We start from the raw sequence: 18,002 nt of genomic DNA on the forward strand, positions 1-18,002 counted from the left end.
CATTTTTTAAACGTAGGGACTTTACGTCAGGTCATCATTTACACATTTTGTTGGGCCGAGCTGCGCATAGTTACGCTTTCTCAATACGGTGAACCACGTGCAGTGCTTGAAAAAACAATCAAATAAAAAAGAAGAGGAAAAAGAAGAAAAAGAGCGAAAGAATTAAAGATGTGCGCTGTTCTCCAGGCGTTTTTTGAAGCGCGCCTGACCGTAGACCGATACACTCCCCATCAAAGTGTTCGTGAACGTATCTTGTTCACCCATAATGCACCTGTCCACAGAACCTGAAAAGCCATTTTGTTGTGCAAGCTAGCAGTTTGGGCAGGGAAACTCTTGTCAACATGACTGATATGGACCTGTGACACAAACGCTTATCATACCGCTCTATCGAGTTAGTTTGCTATGTCCATATGTTAAAAATGAACCTACTCGCGCGCGGATATCGGCAGAAATTTTGTGGTGCGGCAAAGATGCTAATGCGTTGCGGCGACTACCTTCAGTATGCTATAGTAACAGAAGCACACTCTAACTCTTGGCTAGCTGTCTGCTCTTACTGTTTTTATTTGGTTAAGTAACCAAATATTAGTGTTTTTTCGCATGTGTGATACATAGTTATACTTGTCACTCATGACCAAAGGTACTTATTTTAACGTTGAGGATTTGTGTGGTAACTAGGCGACTGATAATTCAAATAAAACTTGGCAAAAACACTTGGAAGAACCAAGCGTAAAGCTTTAGAGCTAATCTGATCACCATGGCCGAAGACACCAGACAGGACAAGAAACTCAACTTCTCGGCTTTAACGGACACCAACGGGATGACCAGGACATCTTCCCTGTCTTCAGGAAAATCTGGCACTTCCAAGAAAATAGTCATAAAAAATTTCAAAGGTATTTCTCGCAACATCAGTAGCTACAGTGACCCTATTTTATATTTAAAGAACGCACGAATATTCTAAAGGTTAACGTGATTTCATTATAGGTTTAAATTATAATAACTAAAAATGTGTTGGGTCCTTTCTCATGAAATAACTAATGGTTAAGATAATTCTAGCATTACGTGACACCTCGAGCAATGTGTTTGTATATTGTTGCTTGTTGAAATTTGTCAAGTACAGTATACTGTAATTGCAACATAATTCAAGATGGGTCCCCTGGGCTGCCTGAAAATATCATCCCCATTTTATGTCAAAACATTGACTTGAAATTAACTGCACATGTTTGACAATAGTGAGCAGTATTTATAAACAAATTTAAAGTCCGATCCAGCATTTAATATTGTAATCAGTTCAGTTTTAACCCATTTCCCACTTGTTTTTTTTTTTAATGCAGATCGGCCAAAATTAGCAGAGAACTACACCGAGGACACTTGGTTAAAACTGCGGGATGCAGTCAATGCCATCCAGAATAGCACATCTATTAAGTACAACCTCGAAGAGCTCTATCAGGTATTCTGTCGTTTTATTACCAGCTAATTGTTGTCAATATGACAACTTGGATAGAGTGAAAATGTTCATTTATTGTGTCTGCTGAAAGCCTTTCAAAAGACTAAATCTACATTGCATTAGAAAGTGCTTTCTAACATCCAGTGAGGAAAATAAGTATTTAAAAAAAAAAAAACAGTGATTTTGCAAGTTCTCGCACTTAGAAATGATGGGTGGGTTTGAAATTTTCATGGTAGGTGCTTGTCCACTGTGAGAGACAATTTAAACAAATCCAGAAATCAACAGTGTATGATTTTTCAACAATTTATTTGTAGTATGCTGCTGGAAATAAGTATTTGAACACCTGTCTATTATCTAGAATTGTGAGCCTCAAGACATATGAGTCACCTTTAAAAAGTCCAAGGAATAAGTGGAGTTGAGGTGGACTTTTTGAGTCTGACTTTTTGACCTGTTTGAGGGGTTAGCTGCCTACAAACACCTGTCCACCCCATACAATCAGGAAGACTTCAATTTCTAACATGGTCAAGACAAAAGAGCTGTCCAAATCACCATAGACAGAATTGTAGACCTCTGTAAGGCTGGACAGGGTTATGAGTCAGTTGCAAAGCAGCTTGGTGAAATAGGATCCACCTTTGGACCAATTATTAGTAAATGGAAGAAGCTAAACATTTGACTGTCAGTCTCCCTCAGATTGGGGCTCCATGCAAGATCTACCCCATAGGGTCTTAATGATCCTAAGAATGGTGAGGAATCAGCCAAGAATTACACAGAGGAGCTGATCAATGACCTGAAAGGAGCTGGGACCACTATATCCAAGGTTATTTTTGGTAATACACTAAGACGTCATGGTTTAAAGTCATGCATGCCACGGAAGGTTCCCCTGCTTAAACCAGCACATTTGTGTAATCCAGAGGAGTCATATGAGATCAAAATGGAACTTTTTGGTCTTAATTTCACTCATAGTGTTTGGAGGAAGAAGAATAATGAGTACAATGCCAAGGACACCAGCATTAGTGTGAAACATGGGGGTGGTAACATCTTGCTTTGGGAGTGTGTTTCTGGATATGGGACTTGATGACTGCACTGTATGAAGGAGAGGATGATCAGGGCCATGTATTGTGAGATTTTTGGGAACAACCTCCTTCCCTCAGTCAGAGCTTTGAAAATGCGTCGTGACTGGGTCTTCCAACATGACAATGGCCCGAAGCAGACAGCCAGAATAACCAAGGAGTGGCTTCGTAAAAAGCATATCAAGGTTCTGGAGGGGCCTAGCCAGTCTCCAGACCTAAACCCAATAGAAAATCTTTGGAGGAAGCTGCAACTCTGAAACCTGATTGATCAAGAGAAGATCTGTGTGAAGCAGTGGTGCAAAATCCCTGCTGCATTCTGTGCAAACTAGGTGAAAAGTTACAGGGAATGTTTCACCTCTGTAATTGTAATCAAAGGTTACTGTACCAAATATTAACATTGATTTTCTCAGGTGTTCAAATACGTATTTGCAGCAGTATAATACAAATAGTTAAAAAATCATACACTGTGATTTCTGGATTTTTTTAGATTGTCTCTCACAGTGGACAAGCACCTTCCATGAACATTTCAAGGCCGCCCATCATCTCTAAGTGAGAGAACTTGCAAAATCGCAGGGTGTTCAAATACTTATTTTCCTCAGTGTAACCTCTATTGTTAAATTGAGTTCAATTTGTTTTGATAAAAGTAAAATTCTCAATATTCATTGTATTTTATTTGTTTTTGTAATTCTCTTGTCTTTTCTCTCGTTTTTCCCTGGTTGAAGGCTGTGGAGAACATGTGTTCATATAAAGTCTCCCCAACGTTGTACAAGCAGCTACGGCAGGTCTGTGAGGAGCACGTGAAGGCCCAGATCCACCAGTTCAGGGGATATCCTTTTATTTTCTTACCGTGGTCTCAAACAGCCAAAGAAAATGCTGTCATTTGTTACAACATGGGGTAGGTGATTTGGCATAAATAAGATCCTTACTTCTTGCTGAGACTTTTTGCCTTTAACTTTGTGGGGGCCTAGGTCAGGGGTGTCAAATGTACCGGATTGGACACCCTGGCGAGCCATGAGTGGCCCCCTAATGGATCCAATCCGGCCCTCGGGGTTGAACGCTGTAGCTCATTCATATTGCCTGTCCGTCCGTCCGTCCATCTGCCCATCCGCCGCTTAATTCCGGGTCGGCTCGCGGGCACAGCAGCTTTAGCAGAGAAGCCCAGACTTCCTTCTACCCAGCCATTTAAACCAACTCCTCAGGCTGGATCCCAAGGCGTTTCCAGGCCAGCAAAGAGACATGGTCTCTCCAGAGTGTCCTGGGTTGTCCCTGGGGCCTCCCGCCGGTTAGACATGCCTGGAACACCTCTCCAGGGAGGGTTCCGAACAAGATGTCCGAGTCAACTGGTTCCTCTCAATGCGGAGGAGTACCGGCTCGACACAGAGTCCCTCGCGGATGACCGAGCTTCTCACCCTATCCCTAAGAGAGAGCCTGGACACCCTGCGGAGGAAACTCATTTTGGCCGCTTGTATCCGGGATCTTGTCCTTTCGGTCACGACCCACAGCTTTTGACCATAGGTGAGGGGAGGAACATGGATCGACTGGTAAATCTAGAGCTTCGCCTTTCGGCTCAGCGCCTTCTTCACCACGACGGACCGGTGCAGAGTCCGCATCACTGCAGACGTTGCACCGATCCGCCTGTCGATCTCCCACTCCCTCCTACCCTTACTCGTGAACAAGACCCCAAGATACTTGAACTCGTCCACTTGGGGCAGGGTCTCATCCCCAAGAGAGCAGTCAATGAGTTAACAAGGAAGTGACCCAAAAATGCCCCAAAATTAACAGGAAATGCCCCAAAATCAATAGGAAGAAACCTGGAAATGCCCCAAAAGTCAACAGGAAATGATTAAAATTTATAGGAAGTGACCAGTAAGTATCTTGCAAAACTAGCTCATTGCCTGCCATTGACAACAACAGACGTCCAATTCACTTAAACTGGAAGGACTGGCTCTGAATGCTCATCTTTCCGTACCATTGACGGCGTTAGACGTCCAATCCATTTTGACTGGGAGGGGCGAATTAACAAAAGTTAATTTGCTGTTCGTTTGACCCTCCCAGTCAAATTGGATTGGACATCTAGCGTCATCAATGGCAACCAGTGAGTTAACTTATCTGGCCAAAAATAAACTAGTACGGCCCACCCACTCGAGATCTAATTGACATAAATGTGGCCCGCCAACCAAAATGAGTTTGACTCTCCTGGTCTAGGGTATGGTGTTAAATGCACAGAAATGTGAACAAAGCAATGAAACAAACCCATCGGGTATGTTATCAACACATTGGCTGCAGTTAATGACAATAGACATCCAATGCAATTGAACTGTCACTGCCAGTCACGCCCAGTTCAAACGGTTTGGACGTCTATAACGGTTAATGGCACTGACATCGCTTCATGTGATTCAAAACATCTACATCTGGAATTATGATAGTTGAAGAAACAGTTGATCAGTTTTTACACTGTCAGAGGGATTAATATTGTACTCTTTATTTTGGAGGTACTGGACTGCACAGCGTTGGCTCTTATATTTTGGGTACTTGATTTTCATAAGAGAGCCACGCATGATAGAAACACTTGCTGTGCAGTTCTACATTATTAAAAATTAAAGCCACGTAACGGCCTAAAATAAGACTTAATTATCTCTTTGGAATATTTTTCCTTAGTATGAACTTCACAGATTCGTTGGACAACCTGTCTTTCCTGAAAAGGATTAATCGCTGCTGGCTGGATCATTGCAGGCAAACTGTAAAGTTTCATTGGAACTGAGTTCTTCACTTAATGATAAATTGTGCAGATACTGTCTATTTATTACCATCCTTCCTTGTTCTTTTTCCCCCCACATATAGATAATGATAAGAAGCATCTTTCTTTTCCTGGATCGTACCTATGTTCTGCAAAGTTCCTTGCTTCCATCCATATGGTAAATGTGACCTATCTGCTCACTATGTTGGTGAATTAAGAGAACGTATAAGATTTTTGCCTTTTAGGGATACTGGGCTGGAATTATTTCGTACCCACATTGTCAGCGATAGTGTTGTCCAGAAGCGCACAGTAGATGGCATTTTGGAGCAGATCGAACTTGAGCGGAATGGCGAGACAGCTGACCGCAGTTTGTTGAGAAGTCTGCTGGGAATGCTTTCAGATCTCCAGGTACACGATTGATGCCCACCATATGCTGAAAGCCTGTTGTCTTATTTTTGTTGGATGTCTTAATAGGTTTATAAAGTGTCTTTTGAAGAGCGGTTTTTGTTTGAAACAAATCGCTTATATGCTGCAGAGGGACAGCGTTTGATGCAAGACAGAGATGTGAGTGACAGAGCATTAAATAACTTAAAATGTTTGTGCTAACAAAAGCAATCACAGTTATTTTGCATTTATGTGTTTTCCAAGGTGCCTGAATACTTGCACCATGTGGCTCGTCGATTGGAGGAGGAGAATGATCGTGTCGTGAGCTACCTGGACCAGAGCACCCAGTAAAACTTGCAATTATGCTGCCAAAACTTTTCATTGAAAACTTAACAAATATGCAATCTAGAAAAAGGAATACATCCACTGAGTATAATAACGTTATTGTTTGGTATTTGTTGATTCGGGGCTCCCGTTTTATTACTTACTTTTTAAATGACTGTACTGTACACCTTTAGACTTTATATGCATCTGGATGCATTTGAGTGTGGTTTGTTGTACATCCTTTTGTCATGTTCTCTGTACTATCTTTTAGGAAACCCCTTATTAGCTGTGTTGAGAAACAACTTTTGGGAGAGCACATGAGTGCAATACTGCAAAAGGGTACGTTGGCTAAAAATGTTATATCTGTGTGCATTATATAAAAGCTGTATCACCATTCCTGAATGTCCATTAACTTGGCTTTTTCATATTATTATCATTAATTACCCCTCATTTGAATAGAATCGGTTGAGAAAATGGCTGGTTTTTGTGATGTTAACATTTGTTTTTTAAAAAAAAAAAAAAAAAAAAAATTTTTTTTTAGTAGCAGCATGCCAGTAATTAATTCAATTTCACAGGTCTGAGCATTCTGTTGGACAGGAATCGCGTAACAGAGTTGGCACTCCTTTACCAACTCTTCAGTAAGGTAAAGGGAGGACTGCCCACATTACTGCAGTTTTGGAGAGACTACATCAAGGTGTGCTCATCATACTTGCCCACAGACACACACACCCATCTTGCGCTGGCCCGTTCACTTCCTAATGTTTCATGTCTGTAGTCCTTTGGTGGTGAGATTGTATGTGCACCAGAGAAGGACAAGGACATGGTACAAGAGCTTCTGGACTTTAAGGACAAGATGGACAATGTGGCTCAGAGCTGCTTTGCAAAGAATGAGGGATTCATCAATGCCATGAAGGAGGCCTTTGAGACTTTTATAAACAAAAGACCCAACAAACCTGCAGAACTCATCGGTATGTTGGGTTTAAAAAACCGTGATATAGCAGATACCGTCTTATTCATGCTTAACCCCACTACCACCCCTAATATCTTGGAAAAGTAAAGTACCCCCCCCCCCCCCCCCCTTGACTTTAGCTCTGATACCAAGTGATAAGAGACAAGGAGTTCACTTTATATTTTGAAGTATTTAGATGTGTTGCACAAATTTGAAACTGTTATTATTTGTTATGGTCATGGAACGCCACATTTTAAAGCAAAATTACTAGGACATATTTAAAATGGATGGAATTCAATAAGACAATTATGCTGCATCTTGTGGTGCTTTCTTAGGATCGGACTACAGCCTAATTTACATTTTGAAGAGTTACTCCAATTACTCTTTAGCGGTTGAAATTAATGCTTTATAGAGTTTTTCCCAACTGAAGATTCACTTGGTAATTAGTCCTTTACCAAAAGAATTTACTGAAACATTTTTTCTCTAAGTGTGTATTATTAATTATTTTGAACAGGGGGATTTGAACTTAATCCTTTTCATGTTAAACGTAATGTATTTTATTTTGCAGCAAAAATAAAGGAATTCAGGATAAGCAAGACAGAAAATTAATGAACAAAGGAAGAAATTGAAATCATTCATTCATTTATCTTCTGTTCCGCTATCCTCACAAGGGTCACGGGGTGCTAGAGCCTATCCCAGCTAACTATGGACAGTAGTCAAGATGCACTCTGAATTGGTTGAAATTGGAATCATTTCCCTCTATAGTTTTATGTTGCCTATTGTAGTGTCTTGATTTATTTTTTACTTCTCTCCATTTATTAACATTTTGCTTCTATTCCAGCTAAATATGTAGATTCTAAGTTAAGAGCCGGTAACAAAGAGGCCACAGAGGAAGAACTAGAAAGAATACTGGACAAGATAATGATAATTTTCCGATTCATCCATGGTAAGTTACTCGTTCTTAGCTTTCAATTGTGACTTAATGCATTAAAGATTAGATACAAGTTCCGATGCATGTAATGTGACAAAACACAGTTACAAAAATTCTACAGCACCATTCACATGAAAACCTTGGATCACTGATCAAGACACAAACAGAAACATTTTCAACTTTCTCTTTTAGGAAAGGATGTCTTTGAGGCATTTTATAAGAAGGACTTGGCCAAGCGTCTTCTGGTTGGCAAGAGTGCTTCTGTAGATGCTGAGAAGTCAATGCTCTCCAAACTGAAACATGGTCAGTCTACTAAAATATACTATTATTACTATACTCAAGTAAAGGTGTAACCTGTTATGATTACATTGTAGTATGAGCAGTATTCTAATGAATATTTTGTATTATAACAGTGCTTCAATGAAGCTCTTTTATAGCTAAACCATAGACATAAAAAAAGACTATGGCTAAACAAAAAGTAAACATGCTTCTACTGTTATGTTTTTGCGTGTGACTTTGTTCAGAATGTGGAGCAGCATTTACAAGTAAGCTCGAAGGGATGTTTAAGGACATGGAGCTTTCCAAAGACATTATGATCCAGTTTAAACAGGTACTCACATTCCTTATCCAGATATTGTTACTAATGCAGCGATGCCTAAGTGTTCCGATTTGCGTGTATTGCATTACGGGCAATTGCCATGTGTTCTGCTGTTATGGATATGTGGAAAATATTCCAGAGAAGAACAAATGAGTAGGTATCATGCCCTTCACAGATACCATTAGTCTTGTGATTGGCTGACAAGATTTGGACTCAGCTGATCAATCGTGATAATGTTTGTTGATATTATTGTATTCAGGCACATCCTAATACAGTGCGACCAGCTCCTTTAACTTCGTAGCTGACTAGCTCACTAGGCAAACGTGGTGTGCATTCGCTCCACTAAAAGCCACTTATTGCCCTACAACTCTGACAACAATCATTATTACGAAAGGACGAGTGGTAATTGTGGGGTGGCGTGGCTCAGTGGTAGAGTAATTGTCCCCCAACCCAGAGGTTGTGGGTTCGATTCTCTGCCCTGATGAACACGTCTAAGTGTCCTTGAGCAAGACACTGAACCCCACGTTGCTCCTGGTGCTGCAGTAGGTGGATGGTGAGATAGTGTAAGGCGCCTTGAAAGGTGGAAAAGCGCTATATAAGTGTAACACCATTTACCAGTTATCTGGTCTTTGCTTTTTGTCAAAGCCAATAATGTTATTAACAGAAGACTATCACTCAGCAATGCTAAAATGCTAAGCTATCGGTAATTAGATTTTTGCACACCTGGTTCTTTCACAACTGGCCCTCTAGGACTTCACATGGTGATTAACTGGTTTTCCCTAAGACTCATATCGAAACACCAACCCTGGTGTTTGTTTTAAAGAACTCCAGACATGCCTCTTTATGGGGGAATTTTACACCAAAATTTTGTCACAGGTCCATATTCCCTTGCCTGTGCAACCAGCAAATTTGATTATTTTAATTTTGTGTTTTTTGTTTTTAAATATCATTTAAAACATTTTTGTTGCTGACAACTTAGGGCTCCAAATGTTTTGTTTACTTTGAGTGTAATGGCCCCTAGCCTAAAATTTAAGGACACATTTAGAAAATCGAAAGGTACACAATGTAAATCTATTTGTGAAATAAATACTGAAAATTCCTTTATTATAGTGAAACACTGATGCTGGCAAATACTTTAACAACTCATTTGTGCTTTATTCCCAACAAGTGGGGATAAGTGTGAAGAAAAACTTTGTCACCAACAAAACATTTAAGAATTTTAAAAAGTAAAAATAACCATGATCAGCAGCTGAATGAAAAATGTATATGGGCTGTCTAATCTAGGAGCAAATGCTTCTATTTTGGCACTCTTTTGTTCCTCACGTCAACCAAATTGTTGGTGATAATGTTCAAATGAGCTTTTAAAGTACAGTGTTTATCAGAAATATAGTGGCAGTTGTGGGAATTCTGAATATTTTTCTGGACATTGCGTGTCGATTAACATTGTATGTCCCTAAAATTTCTACTTGCGTCCCTAAAGTTTCCTAAAACTCTGACTTATTATTGTATGTTACTATAGCAGTATGTTATGCATCTCTGCAAATGTGAAAATGCACTATGTAATTTAATTTATGCTACTATGTATTCCTTCCTAGTACATGCAAAATCAGAGTGAGCCAAGCAACATTGAACTAACAGTCAACATCTTGACCATGGGTTACTGGCCTTCATACTTGCCCATGGAGGTTCACTTAACCCCAGAAGTAAGTATTCATGTTGGTGTTCTTAATCATTCTGAGCAGGAAGTGTCAAATGTTGAGCATGCAGGCCAGAACTGTATTGTCAGGGATCCTATCCTGCCAAAGGGCCAAATCTATGTCATATAGCTAAAATATTATATAGGTAATTTTTATGAAAAACTATTTGAGGTGTATCCTGATTTATTTTAGTTTGAGGCTGATTGCCTGTCAAGGTGCCATTCAAGTAGTGGTAGTAGTTGTTGTTGTTCTTGTGGAATATACTACTGCTCTATCATTCGTGAAACAATTGTCTTTAAACTTGGTCGCTATGTAGCATGAGCCAGTATCTATCAGTCGTCAAAGGTCAATTTTTATTTTGGGGGGGATCAGGAAGATGAATTATTTGCGGACATCTCAGTGTCTGGCTGCGTTTCAATAACAGTTTTATTCACCCTAGCTCACTTGCCCTAGGCACGTGCCCTTGGGGGAATCCCCGCCGCTGTTCTATTTCTCTAAACAGCCTAAGTGAACTTGGTCAGATTGACCCTTTGAGGGCTTAGTGTTCGAGTCAACAAAGATGGTCACTTCAGAGCTCCCTATTTCCCACAATGTATTGCAGTGGTGCACAGAAAATATGTCCATGCGGTGGTGATAATGAAGCTCAAACACCGTTGCCTGTTGTCTATTTAACACAAAAGAAGAAGAAAATGAATTTAGGAGCCAGCACAGTGTTTGAATATTATACCAAATTGCCTTTTTAATCATTGTTGTTGAAAAAAAAAATTGACCGTCTGTGGCAGTTATGGCTGGCAGAACGTATGGAATCACAGGAGTGCCCCAAGGGAAAAAATAAATAAATATAAAGAGAAAGAAATGAATAAATATATAAAAGTATATTTTGTTATTGACTTTCACTTTTGTCATTAAAAATAACAGAAGGAAAAAATGACAATTGTTCTCTTTGACTTTTCTATTTCGCTTGCCTTTTCTATTTTTGCTTTTAACGAAAGGAATAGTCTGTCTATCAATTGGCGTTGGGAGAGACTGAAACTAAAACTAATTTCAACTAAACTTAAAGTAGGTTAAATATAATTAAACAACACATCCATCAACAAATTATAAGGTAAAGACACATAAATAATGAATTGCCCAAATAAAATTTGATGCAAAACTAATAATTCTGATAATTCCCTGGTACCCACATATTGCCATTAAGAGCAGAAGACGTCTCCGTCTTAATGACATGAGCCTCCGTATATTTTGTGTGATTTGGAAAAGGCAGTATAGCGCCACCTCAACAACATGTGGCTGATCCATCATCGATTGGCCTACGAGTGAACAAGGGCAAGTGTGTTCCATTGACATCTTTCACTCCCCTTCCGTCCATTTTCCTTCGGCCCTCCAAGTGGCCTCCGTGTGATGTCATAGCAAGTGCCTAGGGCAAGAGAGCGAGGGCGACTTAAACTGTTATTGAAACACAGCCTCTGTGTCGCCTGAGAGTTAAGTGTTAGCCGATAGAGGGCATGCGCGCACAGCATATGGACCAATGAGTTCCTGTGTGAGAAGGGTCCCTCCTTTCAATAGACCCTACTCACCGACGTCACAGAATGACGTGTCGCTGTATTCGGCCGCCATATTGTCCGTCTCTGTTTAGCCCTATTCTCAATGGTTTCAATTAGTCGTTCAGTTTATAGAGCAATTCATGGAAGCCCCAGTGCTTTCAGACGCTGTAAACTCATTGGATGCGTTGCATAAAAGGCGTTATGTGGAAAAGCTTCAGTCTATCCATTCGCCAGATCCATATTTGATGCCTAAATCGATATTTTTCGACCCGCTGTCTCCCTGATATCTACAACTATCTTTTCCACAGAAACTCGGCCCATTCTCACGAAACTTTGAAAAACATTAAGAGCAGCACTCTAAGCAACATTACCCTGTGTGATTTCTAAAATGGCGACAATCAAAAAAAAAAAAGTTGACTGCGATGGCCGACGCTTGAAGGATAGGTGGATATTGGACTATTTCTTCAATAAAACACGCAACAACTGTGTCTGCCTCATTTGCAAAAACAGTCGCTGTTTTCAAAGAGTTCGATGTGACGCGATAATAACAAGACACGCTAACATGTACGACAACATTACAGGGAAGATACGCAGCGAGAAATTATAGCAACTTGAAGCTACAGCAGCAGTATTTCGCAAGAGCCCGAGTGTCGAAAGAGAACGCCACAAAGACGAGACTGTTGAAATTATGAATTAAAAAAAATAATAAAGCAAATGTGACACACAGAAGGGCTTGCTAACATTTGTTTAAATATATTGTTCTATGTAAATCAGCCAAGGTAGCCCCCCGCATTTTTACCACACCAAATCTGGCCCCCTTTGCAAAAGGTTTGGACACACCTGTTTAACTGATGATCCGTAGACGAGGCCAGCTTTTTTCACTTGGTACCAGCTAAATATTATTCAAAATGTAATGATGGTGGAAGAAATAAGCATCTTGAATTTGAAACTGTATGTTGTCGGCGATTAGCTTGCAATGATCTTAATTGTGGTTGTCAGCCCAAAACATCCTAAATATATATTAAATGCATCTTACCAGATATAAAATGACTACTACATAATCCGTGGTAATCGTTTGGAGCCCAGTTTTCTCGTCGAATTGCAGCAGTCCATCTCGCTCTCCTTTCCGGCTCTCTCGGAATACGGTAGAACTTCAAGTCTCTCCGTCTATCTTCTCTGTTATTGCAACCAACCGCCACACACGCCTTCACCATTTTGATTATTAATGTTAACGAGCAGAAAAACACGCCATAATAGGAGGAATTTACGTAGCGGTAATGCGTCAAAACGACGAGTAGACGGACAATATGGCGCGGAGGCGTGGTTGTGACGTCATGTGAGTAGGGTCTATAGCCCCTTTCATCAGACTTTGCATTGTGTCACGGGAATTAAATGGCTGCCTTCACACATGCCGTGTCCTGGGTAAATCCCGGACATTATACTAGAAAGTGACCCGGGTCATCTCTGTCAGTCGACCCGGGAAATTGCTTTCAGACATAAGGACTACCTGTTTAAATCCCGGGATTTAAACTGTGTTCAGCGGATGTCTGAAAGGGGCAAATTGGTAATCACCTGCGCCCCCTCCGTCATCTGACGACCACACCTCCTGCTTTCAACGACCCTAACCTTAAACCCTAACCCATTTTCTGCATCATGGGACACTTAAGACACAAAAAAACCCTTACCCCTAACCCCTTTTCTGAGTCCCATGGTGCAGAAGACACCAAAAAGGGGCGTTGTTGGATCGGGGAGTACTGGGGGCAGCAGCTGGACCTATTTGGCCTGTGTTGCCTGTAGGTTACGAGTTAAGTCAGTAGAGGGCATACACACAGTCTTCAGTCTATAGTGTGCTTTGGCACATCTGTGCTTGTTCCATAAAACTACATGCAATTAAAGCCAATTTTATGTGATTTTTTTTTTTTTTTTGCTGTTTCTTTATAGGCTGCATCTCACATCGACCGCATACTTAGGAGAAAAAAAACAAAACACAAATATCTAGTGGCATACTAAATACCATTCAGAATATTTAGTAATGCAACCACTTTATAAATAATGTTATAAATAGAAAGTATAAACTCTTTTCTTTTAATACATAGGTGTTAAAAGTCACAGTTTATGCATGCCAATCATTACAGAATTTGCTTGGTATTGACAAAGTAAATCTAATTATACAAAAAATCGATAATTAGATTGTTAAATATTTCTTGTTATTAATTAACATATCTGGGGATAGAAAATAACTACAATTTTTCAATAAAAGTAAGTGATATTGCAAATTTCGCCCACTGGGTTGTGCACTGACGACCATTTAAGGTAAATGAAAGATTTAAGGGTTCGGAAATTTTACACCTTACTGTATTGATGCTCTTGTGAAGGGTACAAGAATGGTGCCTACGGTGAACTGCGTTGTGATAAGACATGTCAGCTTAGGTTTTCCATATATTAGTAGATGTAGAGATAAATGCAATTAAAATTATTAGTACATTATATGACAATTTGTTTAATAATGGTAGTTTATGGAAACATTGTAAAATGTTAATTGTACATATGTTCAGGCCTAATTAAGGTTGTGGACAAAGAATGTTGCTAGTCTTGCTTTATGTTTGGGTTTATAATTTAGTCAAATTTTTAATCAATCACGTACAACTTAATGTTTTTTTTCTTTAGATGGTTAAACTCCAGGAAGTGTTTAAGTTTTTCTACCTGGGAAAGCACAGTGGGAGGAAACTGCAGTGGCAGCCCACACTCGGTCATGCTGTGCTTAAGGCAGAATTTAAAGAGGTAAGTTCACATATCATCGTAGCTCAGAACTGAGCCAATCTGAAGGACTTCGTTCATAATCCCGTAGGGAAGGAAAGAGCTACAGGTTTCCCTCTTCCAGACATTAGTGCTGCTGATGTTTAATGAAGGAGAGGAATTCAATATGGAGGAGATTGGTACTGCCACTGGTATAGGTTAGTGGGGTCTAGTGTCTCACTTATTTAGTAATTAATTTAGTGTGCACACATGTGGAACATTCTATCTTTCCCTTACAGAGGAAGGCGAGCTTAAACGTACATTGCAGTCCCTGGCCTGCGGAAAAGCCCGTGTCCTCAACAAGATTCCACGAGGGAAAGATGTAGAAAATGGAGACCGTTTCAATTTCAACAATGATTTTAAACACAAACTTTTCCGCATCAAGATCAACCAGATCCAAATGAAAGAAACTGTAAGCATACATTTTATGTAACAATCATTCCCCTAAAGTGTTTCTTAATTCGCCATGGAATAACATTTTCCTTATAGGTGGAGGAACAGGTCAGCACCACAGAGCGAGTATTTCAAGATCGGCAATATCAGATTGATGCTGCTGTTGTGCGTATCATGAAGATGAGGAAGACCCTCAGTCACAACCTGCTTGTGTCTGAACTATACAACCAGTTGAAGTTTCCTGTCAAGGTGACTCATCTAAAACTTCTCTCAGTACAGTACTCTATTAAAAATCCCTGTTGCTTCTGAACACACCCTTCTTCCCATAGCCTGGTGACCTAAAGAAGCGCATTGAATCCCTCATAGACCGAGACTACATGGAGCGTGACAAGGAGACTCCTAACCAGTACCACTATGTTGCCTAAAGGGGAGCCACTGTGGGGGCCATGCTTTCGTCAAAGCAAGAGTTCCAAAGTAGCCTCAATATCCTTCAGCCACTCAGTTTATATTTGGAGCCATGTGCAGGGTGCAGCATGAAAATCACACAGTGATCCTGAGAGAATAGACTCAGTTTACCCCAAACACATCTCTGATGGCCCTAGCTTCTGCCAAGGAAATCAATTCAGAGAGGAGACTCGGGGTGGGAAGTGTTTTTTTGTTTGAGCAAAAAAATAAATAAATAAAAGACTAGCACTTTCCTTTGCTTTTCCACTGTAGGCGCGGATTTTATGTTGGTTTGTTTTCCCTATATTGTTTTGCTCTAAATTAAGAGCATTTGCTCCATGTTGCATTTTAAGTGTTCATTTTTTTCCTTCTGGGAAGTTCTCAAGAAAGTTTGATTGTTACTGATGTGAAGAGAAGGCCATGGCTGACAAATGCAAATGCAGGTAAACTACTTCGTTCTATTTTGAGGGGGTCTCTAATTGTTTAAATAAATTGTTCTAATGTATTGATTTTGTGTGTGTGTGGTCAAAATCACATTATCAATGTAACCATGAAAAGTTAAATAAATTGATATTTAATTAATCATTTGACAGCCAGGTGTTGTTTAGTTTGAGAATTCCTTTGTAGATGTTTCTGTTAAGTGCACAACAAAATACTTAACAGCAATACAATTACAATGTTTGTGGAAAATGGTTTATCTGCTGTTCAAAATGTGATCGTGATGTGTGAAGGGAATGTTACAGGATTCTGTTAAGTATTGAAGACCAGCATTAAAGCGGCCTCTGCGTTCCTGGTAGGGTTTTACACTCCCTCGTGAATTGATGCCTGTCAGCTGACTAACCACAATACACATGCATTTCACAGCTTTGTCGTGTGCATGGAAGGGAAGAATCCAAACACATAGAGTAGGCTACCCCATACAATATGCATAGTTCTGCTAAAGCAGATCCGCAGTTGTAAAAGTCTTACAGAGTGATTTACTTTATTTATTCACACAAGTATACTTAACACACATTCAGTGGAGAGGGAGAAAGATTTTTTTGTGTGTGTGTGTGTGGCTTTTTTATTTACATCACTGATGAATTGCCTTACCAATAATCTATTTTAATCAACTTTCTTGTTGCACTCAATTATTAGTATACTAGTCCTTCTCAAAAAAATTTGCATATTGTGATAAAGTTCATTATTTTCTGTAACATACTGATAAACATTAGACTTTCATATATTTTAGATTCACTACACACAACTGAAGTAGTTTAAGCCTTTTATTGTTTTAATATTGATGGTTTTGGCAAAAAAGTCAAGAAAAACCAAAAATCCCTATCTCATAAAATTAGCATATTTCGTCCGACCAATACAAAAAAGTGTTTATTAACACACAAAAAGTCAAGCTTGAATTAATTATATCAGCAATGCACTCATTACTTGGTTGGGAATCCTTTTGCAGAAATGACTGCTTCAATGCTGCGTGGCATGGAGGCAATCAGCCTGTGGCACTGCTGAGGTGTTATGGAGGCCCAGGATGCTTTGATAGCGGCCTTAAGCTCATCCACAGTGTTGGGTCTGGTGTCTCTCAACTTTCTCTTCACAATATCCCAAATATTCTCTATGGGGTTCAGGTCAGGAGAGTTGGCAGGCCAATTGAGCACAGTAATGCCAGTCTGTAAACCATTTACCAGTGGTTTTGGCACTGTGAGCAGGTGCCAGGTTTTGCTGAAAAATGAAATCTTCATCTCCATAAAGCTTTTCAGCAGATGGAAGCTGAAAGTGCTCCAAAATCTCCTGATATCTAGCTGCATTAACCCTGACCTTGAAAAAACACAGTAGACCAACACCAGCAGCTGACATGGCATCTCAGACCATCACTGATAGTGGTTACTTGACACTGGACTTCAGGCATTTTGGCATTTTCTTCTCCCAATCTTCCTCCAAACTCTGGTACCTTGATTTCTGAATGACATGCAAAATTTGCTTTCATCTGAAAAAAGTACTTTGGACCACTGGGCAACAGTCCAGTGCTGCTTCTCTGAAGAACCAGGTCAGGAGCTTCTGCCACTGTTTCACACACGCCTGTGCACATTGGCTCTGGATGTTTCTACTCCAGACTCAGTCCACTGTTTCTGCAGGACCCCCAAGGTCTGGAATCGGCCCTTTTCCACAATCTTTCTCAGGGTGTGGTCACCTCTTCTGGTTGTGCAGCATTTCCTGCCACACTTTTTCCTTCCCACTGAGGTGACTTGATACAGCACTCTGGGAACAGCCTATTCGCTCAGAAATTTCTTTCTGTGTCTTAGCCTCTTGCCTCAAGGTGTAAATGGTGGCCTTCTGGACAGCAGTCAGGTCGGCAGTCTTGCCCATGATTGCGGTTTTGAGTAATGAACCAGGCTGGGAGTTTTTAAAAGCCACTGGAATCTTTCACAGGGGATTTGGGTTAATTCGTTGATTCAGATGATTAGGTTAGTAGCTTCTTTAGAGTACCTTTTCATGATATGCTAATTTTTTGGGATATGGATTTTTATTTTTTCTTGACTTTTTTGCCAAAAGCATCAATGTTAAAACAATAAAAGGCTTGAACTACTTCAGTTGTGTGTAATGAATCTAAAATATGTAAGAGTCTAATGTTTATCAGTACATTACAGAAAATAATGAACTTTATCATAATATGCTAATTTCTTTTAGAAGGACTAGCAT

General features: G+C 40.0%; 1 protein-coding gene across 1 annotated transcript; it reads left to right on the forward strand.

Moving 5' to 3' along the window:
• The first annotated feature begins 262 nt into the window (after window positions 1–262).
• On the forward strand, window positions 263–16,117 carry cul4a (cullin 4A). Its single transcript, XM_057852433.1, has 20 exons — window positions 263–890; window positions 1,332–1,447; window positions 3,237–3,340; window positions 5,185–5,254; window positions 5,356–5,429; window positions 5,497–5,659; window positions 5,726–5,815; window positions 5,900–5,982; window positions 6,231–6,298; window positions 6,535–6,653; window positions 6,735–6,927; window positions 7,750–7,854; window positions 8,032–8,142; window positions 8,364–8,449; window positions 10,033–10,140; window positions 14,346–14,459; window positions 14,527–14,632; window positions 14,714–14,886; window positions 14,964–15,116; window positions 15,197–16,117. The coding sequence occupies exons 1-20, from the start codon at window positions 755–757 to the stop codon at window positions 15,290–15,292; spliced, it is 2,268 nt and encodes a 755-aa protein (XP_057708416.1). The 5' UTR covers window positions 263–754; the 3' UTR covers window positions 15,293–16,117.
• Window positions 16,118–18,002: the final 1,885 nt, after the last annotated feature.

This window comes from Corythoichthys intestinalis, chromosome 1 (genome assembly GCF_030265065.1).
Source record: "Corythoichthys intestinalis isolate RoL2023-P3 chromosome 1, ASM3026506v1, whole genome shotgun sequence".
NCBI classification, from domain to species: domain Eukaryota; kingdom Metazoa; phylum Chordata; class Actinopteri; order Syngnathiformes; family Syngnathidae; genus Corythoichthys; species Corythoichthys intestinalis.

Bases quoted from the DNA above. Each gene is read 5' to 3' on its own strand.
- cul4a (XM_057852433.1), top strand. From the start codon at position 755: ATGGCCGAAGACACCAGACAGGACAAGAAACTCAACTTCTCGGCTTTA. The intron at 5,255-5,355 runs GTAAAGTTTCAT...CCCCACATATAG, and splicing joins TGGATCATTGCAGGCAAACT to ATAATGATAAGAAGCATCTT. The intron at 6,299-6,534 runs GTACGTTGGCTA...TCAATTTCACAG, and splicing joins GAGTGCAATACTGCAAAAGG to GTCTGAGCATTCTGTTGGAC.